This window comes from Acanthisitta chloris, unplaced genomic scaffold (genome assembly GCF_000695815.1).
Source record: "Acanthisitta chloris isolate BGI_N310 unplaced genomic scaffold, ASM69581v1 scaffold29795, whole genome shotgun sequence".
NCBI classification, from domain to species: domain Eukaryota; kingdom Metazoa; phylum Chordata; class Aves; order Passeriformes; family Acanthisittidae; genus Acanthisitta; species Acanthisitta chloris.
The window spans coordinates 10,382-21,617 of NW_008673629.1; the positions used below are offsets into that span (position 1 = coordinate 10,382).

General features: G+C 46.6%; 1 protein-coding gene across 2 annotated transcripts in view; it reads right to left on the reverse strand.

Annotated features, from left to right (window-relative positions):
- The window catches only part of SEPT2 (septin 2), a 10,335-nt gene extending 210 nt beyond the window's left edge, over positions 1–10,125 (reverse strand). Inside the window, exons 1-11 of one of the 2 annotated variants that reach the window (XM_009075031.1) lie at positions 10,086–10,094; positions 9,564–9,684; positions 6,843–6,949; positions 6,025–6,040; positions 5,861–5,984; positions 4,184–4,318; positions 3,862–3,979; positions 2,521–2,622; positions 2,093–2,238; positions 1,687–1,770; positions 221–278 (exon numbers count right to left, since the gene is read on the reverse strand). In XM_009075031.1, coding sequence (XP_009073279.1) covers positions 221–278; positions 1,687–1,770; positions 2,093–2,238; positions 2,521–2,622; positions 3,862–3,979; positions 4,184–4,318; positions 5,861–5,984; positions 6,025–6,040; positions 6,843–6,949; positions 9,564–9,684; positions 10,086–10,094 — 1,020 coding nt within the window. Of the gene's footprint in view, positions 1–220; positions 279–1,686; positions 1,771–2,092; positions 2,239–2,520; positions 2,623–3,861; positions 3,980–4,183; positions 4,319–5,860; positions 5,985–6,024; positions 6,041–6,842; positions 6,950–9,563; positions 9,685–10,085 lie in introns of both variants that reach the window. The other variant, XM_009075032.1, reaches the window with a different exon arrangement.
- Positions 10,126–11,236: the final 1,111 nt, after the last annotated feature.

Here is an 11,236-nt window from a genome sequence, read left to right on the forward strand (position 1 = left end):
CTTTATCTGCCAGGTAACCATCTCAGGTTGCAGCATTTCTGCTGCTCTTCCCCCCGCAGAGGTTGGCACTGACTGGCTGAGAGTGAGGTGTTACTACTGTTTTCAACCACCCTAAGTTCAAGTCTCTGAAGTGAAATGCATAAGAACATAAATAACCTAAAGTCATGATACAGGAACAGAAATTCCCCCATTACAAGAATACAAACGTCTGCCATCTTACTTCTGCCTCCTTCTCAAGCAGAATCTGGTCCTTATTTACTTCTTCGTCTTCTATTTTCCTAAAATAAGAGGAACACTGTTAGAATCATCACATCACTAAGGCTGGAACAGCCTCTAAGTACTTTGAGTCCCAGGACCATGTTCTCCACTAACCACTGCCCCAGGTGCCACGTCCACGAGCCTTTTGAATACCTCACCAGTGATGATTCCACCACTGCCCTGGGCAGCTGTGCCAGTGCCTGGCCACCCTCTCAGTGAAGGGATCCTTCCTAGCATCCATTCTGAGCCTTCCCTGCCACAACCTGAGGCCATTTCTGCCCTCCTGCCACCTGGTGCCTGGGAGGAGCCGCTCACCCCCCTGGCTTTATTCAAGACCAAGCACTTTGCTAACAGCAACAGGGAAGATCTACCAACTGCTCTCATCAAGCCACTGCCCTCAACAGCGCAAAGCAGGTGAACTGGTGCTGGTCAAAACACCAGCAGGGAAACAGACTGCCAAAAACCTCTGTACCCTAACTCTGGGTGACCTCGGGCCGCGTTAGTGCTGAGGCCTTGGACACACTTGCTGGGTAACAGGCAGCAGAACTGTGGAAATCTGGGGCTTTTCAGCTTGAACTGCAGAAAACAGGATTTAAATCAGGGCAGAAGAGCATCTTATCTTGTCTGAGGAGAAAACTGGACTTGCAAGGCCAATGCTACAGGCAAACTGCTCTGCTGAAAACTGACCAGGGAGGTGACAAAAACTGCCAAGAGCAGGACAGGGAGAGCACTGCAAACTGCCCCGGAGCCCCGAAATGTGAAATCCGGAACCCTCTAGTGGCTGCAGGAAGAGACGCAGCTGGAACGTCGAAACCAGGAAACACCCAGTGCACCCACTTCCACAGCCCAGGACAGGGCTCACAGCCCTTGTCCCGCAACTGCCATGTAAAGAGAAGGATTTGTGTGTGCCAATAAGCTCACAACTGGTGCCAGTTGAAGGTGTAAAATCACAGAAGCACTTGTGGCACCGCCTTCCAGTCTGGGCACAGACACAGGTCTCACCACGCCAGGAGGACTCGAGCACCACTTTTAAAAGACACAGCCAAAATGTTTCAGTTGTTAACTCTGAAAAACCCACAGTTTTATTAAAACATCAGCCCTGGCCTAGCTGGCAGGTTTTTAAAGATGTTTATCACAGGCATCTGCCCCACTTATGTACCTCCAGCCTCCCCACCCAGCTGTGCTCAAGCCTCAGACCAAAGCACAGACCAGACTATTCCTTCTGAATGCCACAACTCTCTTCTCAGGTTTACCAAACGCTCTCACACTCAGTGCCAGCTGGCCAACTGAACTGGGTGCTGACTGGAGCTACAGAGCTCCCCTGATGTACCAAATCCTAGCAATGAAATAGTGGGTGAGACACAGAGTGAGAGGCCAAAAGAGAAGTTCAGCAGAGGAAGAAACAGCACATAGCCCTGAGATGACAACCTGCCGCCTCGTTTGAGCCTCTCGGAGCGGAAGTTCTCATAGTGAAGGTCCTGGGTCACCTCCTGAAGGTCCTGCATGTGGGTGCTGGAGGGAGAAAAGGAATCAAGAGGTGTCACAGCAGCTTGCTACACCAGCTGGAGTTCAGCACGGCCTCAGGTCAGTGTGCTCAGCAGGCACAGCAGGCACATCCACTTGGGCTGCCCAGTCACAGACTCGCTGAGCAGTTCAGGTCGAAAAGAACCTATGGGGCCCATGTGGTCCAGGCCCTACCTAGGCCTAGCTCAGCTAGGTCAAGACTGCCTTCCCCAGACAAATTTTGAGTGTCTCACAACAAATTCAAACCAGTGCCAGAGTTTCCTGGTGACTGCTTTTAAAACCACCACTTAACTGGAATTTTGTGACTTACATTAGCATGGTCCTCAGCTTCAGAAAGTCATTGTGCTCCGGATTCTCCACCTCAACTACACCCCAGGGGTAGAGCCGACCTCTGACTTTCTTCCCTTTGGCTTCAATGAGCTGGTTGGATCCCACCACGCAGAACGGAATGCTGGCCTGAAAGCACAAAGCACAGGCATTACTGACAGTGACCAGGGCAAACACCTCCAGGAGCAGCTCCTGTCCTGCTCAGCACTGCACACTGTGGCAATAAGCTCATAACTGGTGCCAGTTGAAGGTGTAAAATAACAAAAGCACTTGTGGCACCATCTTCCAGTCTGGGCACAGACACGGCGACTCGCTCCGGGTCTCACCACAGGGCTTGCTCTGAAGCCCTCTGAGCAGCCTGAAGAGGTGCAGTGCATTACCCACACGTGCCAGCTGTGAAGTCAGTCACACCTTGAGGAGCCTGGTCTGCTCCTTGAAGTCTTCATCCTCATCCGACTCAGCATCAGGCAGGTGGTAGATCTTGATGCCATGCTCTTCTATTTCATCCAGAATCTGAGAGTTGTGGCATGAGACAGAGATATGTGTAAGAGTCAGAGCTTTTAAATCTTAGCAAAATTACTAACACACAGAAATCTGGGCCTGTCTTACTGGCCTAAATTGCTCAACAAGGCTCTGTTTTCAAATACCATATTCCTTCATGGCGTTAAACAGCTACTTGCCAGACTTTCAAACAACAGTGTTCACACACACTGTCCTTTGTGCAAACTGCTTTTCAAACCTGTGCAACTTCTGCTTTGTAACCACAAAAGCATCACTCAGAGGTCATAACTGCTCTGAACAACCTAAACCTCCTTGTTCTTACCCCTTTTCTGTTTCAGTTACTGCTCTGGGGCAGGAGTGGGAGCACTTGAAAAACTACCTGAGCTACAGACACAACAAATGCTCTTTTCTGGCTGCCAAGAGTGGCACCTGCAGCTGGAACCCGTTTGCCATAAACCCAAATTTTGCTCCTTAAGAAAGAATAGAACAGTCTTTATTCCTGCAGAATTCCAGCACAACAAATATATCTACCAAACTATACTTCTCTATTTTTATTCTGCATTGGGTAAGATAAGGATTTTCAGAGTAACTGAGATAATCATTACTTTTAAATACAACAGTCAAGGCTGGACAAGAGAGTCTTCTGGCAAGTAAATGTGAACACTCCTGTCTAAACTCCACAGCTGTCACCCATGGTGGTTTGCTGGATTCCACCCCTCCCCAGCAATACAGCACCAGGTCCTGCAGGACTGAACCTGCTGAGAAGCCTTGCCTCTGGAAGAAAGACCTGGAATGCTTTTGAAGGAGGTGACTTGAGGGAAGAAAAGCAACCCCAAACCAGCTCTGAAAACCCTATTTTTCAATCACCAGAACTCTGATTTGGTTAAAAAAACACATGCACATTCTGGATGCAGATCCTGTGTCTGCCTTGGGATTGATTAAACAGGCAAGGGAGCAATTACCATCAGCAAAGGCATTTAAACACTCCTCCAAAGTCTCAAAAACCACTCCTCATGTAGGTGCAAATGAAGCCAATCTGCCCTTCCACACACAACATTCCAAGGACAATATCAGAGCTAAACACACAACAAAGCAGTTTACAAGACACCAAAGCACATATTGAAGGGTGTTACACTGTGCACTAGTCTGTATTTCCCCCAGCAGGACAGAGTGAGGCTAAGGAAAACACTCCTCTCTCCAGCCACCACAGCCACAGCTGGAGCACAGTGCAGGAAAGAGAGAAAAACTCACCCTCTTCTTCAGTCTCTCTCGCTCCTTCAGAGAAAGTGTATCAGCCTTGGCAATCACTGGCACGATGTTCACTTTGTTGTGTATGGCCTTCATAAACTCAACATCCAGAGGCTTGAGGCTAAAATTCCACAATGGGGAAAGATTTATTTGGCTTTACTCTGAACCACCAGTGTTTTTCCACACCAACACAGACCTCTCTCTGCACAGAGAGAGAGAACACAGCCAAGTCATGCCAGCAGTTAGAGCATGGGCTCAAGGAACAGCAGCCTGACTCTGAAGCCCTGACAGGCACCACAACTCCTGAGAGAGAGACAACACCTACCCATGACCAAACGGCGAAATGAAATAGAAGCAGCAGTGAACTCTGTTGTCTATGATGTGCCTTCTGTTCAAGCCACTCTCATCGTGCAGGTATCGCTCAAACTGCTCATCAATGTAGGAGATTATGGTCTTAAAGCTGCAAAACAAATATAGAACCAAGAAATCACACTCATTTCCAGATGGTCAATAACTTCCGTGCTGTTCCCAAGGTAATATCAGAACACCAGGACATCCTGCTGATGGACAAAAATTCATTTCCTCATTCCGCAGGGCTGGAAAAGGAAAGGAGCACTAATCCTGAAATTCCAACTGAATCCTACAGCAACCAGCTGCTACCTGTGGCTCTTTAACGTGCACAGTAAGACAAAATATACATACATAACAGAGCGTCAGTTCTGCAGCAAATCCACTGGGTTAGTATTTTGGTCAGCATTAGTCACACGTGCTCAGGGGAACTCCAGCTTCTTGTTTCAAACTGATTTAAAATTATAGAACAGGTTGGCTTGGGAGGTACCTTTAGAGATCCCCTAGCTCCACCCCTGCCATGTGCAGAGGGACATCTCTCAGGGTGCTTCAAGCCTCACCCAACCTGACCACGGGATGGGGCAGCCACAGTCTCTCCAGGCAACCTGTGCCAGTGTCACCATCCTCACTGTGAGAAACTTCTTCCTTACGTCCAATCTAGACCTACTCTCAAACCACTGCCCCTTCCTCTGCTACTGCAGACCTTGTTGTTGAGTCTCTCTCCTTCTTTCCTATGAGTCTCTTTCATATACTGAAAGGCTTCAGTAAGGTCTCCCTGGAGTCTTCTCCCAACTCTCTCAGCCTCTCCTCATTGCTGCATGATCTCACAGAGTGAGGCTGACTAGTCAGTAGTTCCCAGGATCCTCCTTTTAACACTCTCTAAAAATGACCATGGTGTTTCCCTTTTTCCAGTCTCTGGGGACTTTGCCTAACTGCCACGAGTTCTGAAATATGATGGAGAGTGGCTTGGAAACTACATATGCAACAGGCAACCCAGCCAGATGGGATGCAGCTTGTCAGGTCTCATGGATTTATCAAGTGCCTTATCAAATTCACATTTCTCAGGTGGTGTTGAACCTGAATTTCACTTATGTTGGGAGTGACCTAATTTCCACAGTCCCTGCCTCAGGCTCAGGGACTTGGGAGATGTGGGAATAGGGATTACCATTGGAAACTGATTGCCATGGATCTCAAGATTATTTCTGAATGTAAATTTAGCAGCAAGCCTAAACAAACAAACCCAAAGATGATGAAAAGCTCATAAAAATGTAGCACAGAATCTGAGACTACTCAAGTGAATGTGGACAAGATCTAAAGGTGGGTTTTTGCTAAAGGTTTGCTAAAGGTTTTTGCTCACACAGAAGACCTAGATGATTTGTTTCCTCAGAGCACTGTTGAATTTCTTGTGTCCCACTGGTTCCATTGCTTTGTCACTGTTCACTTACAGCTCTTCCAAGCTTAAGAAAGTTAACCAAGGAAAAAAACCCCTATGTGCCATAACACTTATTGAGAGTTATGTGAAGGCTATTGATGCCTCTCTCCGTGTGTCTGAACTAATCACAGCACACAAACTAAGCTTCCTGCAAACGAGGAAGTCTGCAGAACCTCCGGTGCCCCCTGCAGTGTCCCCTCCCCTGGAAGGCGGAGCACGCACCAGTCTCGGCAGTTGATGGCGTCCCCGTAGCCAGGCGTGTCCACCACCGTCAGCCGCAGCTTCACGCCCCTCTCCTCGATCTCCACCGTGGACGCCTCGATCTGCACCGTGCGCTCGATCTTATCTGTGGACAACATAGCCCTCAGCACCCGCGGGGCCAGAACAGCACTCCCACAACAGCTCTGAGATTAACTGGCAGCTACAACACGAATGTTGCTCCGTGGATTACATCCTCGGGCCTGGTAACAGCAAAATCAGGACTTGGATCTTCAGATTTTGTTAGGGGATCATGCGAGATTTCATACTTGGCTTGATTTGAATGCAGAAATTAAAGCAAAAAGGGGCTGAAACAGAACTGTAGGTAACTGGAGAACAATATAAAATTGTATGCAAAGGATTTTTTCCCCCGAGGCTCAAAGTGATAAGTAATCACCAGCTAACATGGTAAACTATCAGAGCAAGTTATTCAACAGGCAGCAAAGAGGGGAAAACAGCATCTCCCTCTGTTTTCTCACAACATTCTCTTTTGCTGGATTATCACCTGCCCCGGTTAGCAGAACAAAAAAGGGAGAAGGGACTGGAAGAGAACAAGAGGTGAAGCTCACAGCCACTGAGTACCAGCCTAAAGCAAAGGAACTAAGGTGCAAGGCCAAGCAGGTATAAACAATGCACCTGTTTACAGCTGCAACAGATTAAAAACTAATAAAGCTTCTTATTGTTTCTGTTGATGATTTATCTTACTGTGACACAATGAAGTTTTTAGGCACAAGAAGGATCAACTTCCTAAGTGCCAATACAAACACAGCTCAGGACTGAGTAACAAAGACCCCACAGACATCCTGGGTGCAGAGGGAACCAGTTCCAAACACAGTCTGAGTGTCAGGAAATACCTCAGAAACTACTGCAGCTGAAATCACTGCTGGCTGGTACCAAAATCCACAGACAAATCATCCAACTCCAAACCCACAGAGCACAGGGAAACCAGAACCAAGGTGTGCTTACCAGCAGCTCCTGGAATTATCCTCTCTGGGTACAGATCTGTCAAGAAGAGGCTGTTTATTAGCGTGGATTTCCCCAGTCCAGATTCACCTGTGATCAGTACAGAGACAAACTCAGCATATTTACACAAGAGATTTCAGCTCTATCCAGACAGTATTATCAGACGACACATTTCTTCGTGTTTCCTTTACACTGAAACTTCACAACTTATAATTTTGGACAGTGAAAATTTGCACGAGGCTGAGTAACACTTTTTACATCTCAGCTTTATGACACTTTCCCAAACTTTCTCTGATGATATGTAATTAAATCTGTTAGGCAAGTGCAGTTCTGACCAACTCAGACTGAAGGTTTCCCAGTTCTCCTGATTTGTAAGGCATGCTGTCCCACTCTCACTCCAGAATGTGAACGATCACACCCAGTGAGCAGCTGGATCCTGCCCAGGCTGTACTGCCACTTTAAACAATAGAAAAGGCATTGCTGAACTTGTGCATAGCCAAACAGCACAGAGTGGGACTTCTCTCCACTGTCATGGCCAACAAGAACCCGAGGGACACAGGGATATGACGTGGCCACTGAGCACTCTTCTATGCTGATGATGAATTTAGGGGTTACCAAATTGTACCATAAATATATTTTTGTTCTAGGGCAACTGACTGAGCCACGAGCAACATTCAAAGGCCAATTGATGAGTTAGAGATGGGGCCTAGAGGGGAGCCAGAGAGGGACTCTGCTAGGAGCTGCAGGGACAGGACAAGGGGCAATGGGTACAAACTGAAAGAGGGAAATTTAGGTTAGATATCAGGCAAAAGTTTTCCCTGTGAGGGTGGTGAGACACTGGCCCAGGTTGCCCAGGGAGGCTGTGGCTGCCCCAACCCTGGCAGTGTTCACAGCCAGGTTGGATGAGCCTTGAGCAACCTGCTCTGGTGGGAGGTGTCCCTGCCCAGGACAGGGGCTGGATGATCTGTAAGGTCTATTCCAGCCCCTAAAATTCTCTGAGTCTATGATGTTAATCAGAACAAATGCTCACAGCATAATAAGAGCAGCAACTTGAAGTGCTCAGTACTGGAATTCATTGAAGAGACTCCTTCCTCCAGTTTCAGTCTCATTTAGCTAGATCAGAGGGACAGCAGCCTGCTGGAGAGCAGCAGTGCAGCACAGGCATTGAGACAGCCCACAGAGAGCAGACTGAAAGCCCATGCATGTTGGAAGAGAAAGAATTCACATTCCAAACTGCTGAAATAACCAACGATTTAAAGCACAGTTTATTTTATCTTACACCAACTCCCTCTCTCTGCTAGCCTGTCTTAATACCACTTCAAATTTTCAATGAAACTACTTTTTTCCCAAGTTCTCTTCCTGTAGTTTTCACTTATCCCTTGAAATACTGGCAGGCACTGACTGTAAAGTTCCATTTCACTCTGACATGGGTGGATAAATTGCCTCTTTGTTACTCTTACACCTCGTTTCTCTCCTATTTTTATTTTACAAGGGGCTAGAAACCACTCTTGGTCTACATAACTTCACTTTCTGCCAGAGCTGTTACACATGGCAGATTCACAATCAATCTCAAAGGCATCTGGAAATTAAGTTTAGCTGCAGCAGAGTGAGCACAGCTTTTCTTTCTCAGCCCTGCTCAGAGTTTTAGGCTCACTGCACAGCAGATTCTGAAGAGTTGCACTAGATACCACAACCTGAAACAGCTGATTACAGTTTGGCCTTACATATCCTTTATGACACTACCCAAGGCAAATCTAGTGAAGAGCAAACTGCGACAGGCCCAGCTCTGACCAGCACTGAGGTACAGGAGACAGGGACAGGATAAAAGCAGTGCCAGGGCTGTTATTTGGCAGAACTAATGGAAGGCCTGAGGACAGACTCCCTTGTAAGCACTGCAGTCCCAAACAATCAAGAAGTTAAACACCTCCTATCATGTACTATCTCACCTCTCCTGCTCGTTCCCTCTGTGATCTCTCTTGGACAAATCTCACACACAAATTGGACTGACTTCTTGTGGCGCCAGGTAGTACAAAGCCTAATTCTGCTCGGGTCCTTTGTGCAGGAGGCTGTTTAACAGTGGGAATTACAGAGTGCAGACACCAGAACTCAGCATGTACAGCTCCCACTCAGCATGGCAGGGCAGGCAGAGAAGATGCCCCAGCCTGATCTGGGAGCCTGTGTAGGTTTCAAGATTAGCAACCAACTTCCCAGAGGATGAAGGTGCAGACACACTGGAGTTTTCTTTCCATTCCAGATACCAACACAGACTCTAAGTAATCGTCAAACAGAACTACACTTTAAATCACAACTGCTAAAGGAAATCATGACCAATGTGCAAAGTAACAGTTCACATCAGAACCAACTAGTTCAATTCTTTTACAAGTGTATTTAGCAGGGGTGGAGAGCCCAGAGTTCAGATTCTGTTGAGTTACAGAAGCAGAGACAACATTTTAAGCTTAAAACTGTATTTTAAGTTGCTTGAATCCTGGAGGGAGGGAAGGAAGGAACAAGAGTTTCTTCACTACATCCACAAACTTATTAATGTGTTCAAATACGGTTTTAATTAATAAACTACAGAAGAAAGTACAGGAGAGTTTCTGATGCAAGCTGAAGCCTCACCATAGTGGAAGTAACATTCATTTTAACTCCAAACTCCTTGTAAGCAAGCACCAATTTTAAGGAAGACAATGAAATGCTTCCTTACCAACCACCATGAGAGTAAACTCAAAGCCCTTCTTCACAGACTTCCGGTGAACCTGATTGGGAAGGTTTGCAAATCCAACATAGCCAGGGGTTTCTGGATTGGTGAACTGAGCAGGCTGTTGCTAAAAATGAAACAAAATACAAGGAGACAATAATCAGCAACCACTCAAGACATACTTGTTTGTATAACTGCTTTCCTTTCCAATGGTTTGAGCTACGTGACAGACTGAGAGTAAACGGCTCAGGGGTTACTCCTACTCAACAGTTTCACAAAGCACAGAACAACTACACTGACCCAGAGTTTAAAAGACTTAACTTGCAGGAAACTACTCTAATATGTGTTTTACACCACTCAGCCTTTCAACACTGTCTTCTAATGTGAATACTCCCTTATTTATGAGCCATGAATTTAGCAAACATTTCAGCATCGAACACAAAGCACATTTTGTCCTGGCAGATTATATTTAAAAAGAAAATACCAGTTTCACATTGTGACATTGAAGGACACAAATGCTATTCTTACCTTGGACATTTTTAGGGAAGGTCAGGAACAAATCTGGAAAAAACAAAAATGCTTTTCAGCTTATTAAAAACTGTATGAGAACAAAATAAAACCCCAAAACACAAAGCAGTGTAACACCCACAGCTGCACACTAAACTGAAACAGGAGCATTCTCGACTGGTCCAGGTTCTCAAACAGTGCCAACTGCTTCAGAGTCCAAGCACTTCACTCTCCAGTGCTACTGAGGGGCAGAACTGGCAGCTCACATCCTTCCTATGACACCTTTGGACAATAAACTCAAGCAGCACGGCTGGGGGGCTGCAGGCACCACGTGTGTGACAAACCACTCTGAAGCCTCAAGAGTTCACATCCTTTCCGGAAACTACCCAAACCTAACACACGGCTCAAAGACATTTCGCTCTGTACAGGAAACAAGTTTTTTCAAAGCTAAAGAACCCCAAAACTCATGTTCATTGTTTGTTATATTTCGTTTTAAGCCTCCTTCCCCTCAACATTTCCATTCGTGGTCAAAGAGCTAACAGCTTCAAAATGAAACTTTTCTCCTTCTGCTTCATCTAGATGTTTACAAACTCTGTCATTTTACCTTCCTTGCCAGTGTAGTATTTTCACAAGCAGCTGCATGTGACATACAAAACAGGCAGGCACAAAAAGCTATAAAAACCCCTCATCTAACAACTCTGTGCACAGAAATGTCTCAACAAAGTCCCATCGACAGTCCTATCACACTAACCTCCAGTTCAGATCATGCCATTTCCTGGGGCACCACAAATATTTCAGCACTGTATCTGCAAGTGATAAGCACTCAAATCCTCTTTCCAGCCCCTCCTCTGGTTCACCCTCTAACCCAACAGGTATCTGTTCCCACTCCCAAAGCCCACAGGCAGCTCTTATCCAGCCAGCTCACTCCGACGTTCACCCTCTGGATCTGAAATTGCCACTGTCTGATTCCTTCCACCTTCCAAGCAGAAGCTCAGCTTCCTGTGAAATGGCACCAAATTGCTACAGTGAACAGCACCCTTCAGTCTGTCCCTGCCACAGCCATCCCAGGGGCAAATCCAACTGCCCAGTGTCAGACCCACAGGAGCCCAACCTCTTGTGTTAGGTAAACCTATTTCAAACTGGGGATGATTTGCTTCCCAAAGCTGCTGTGT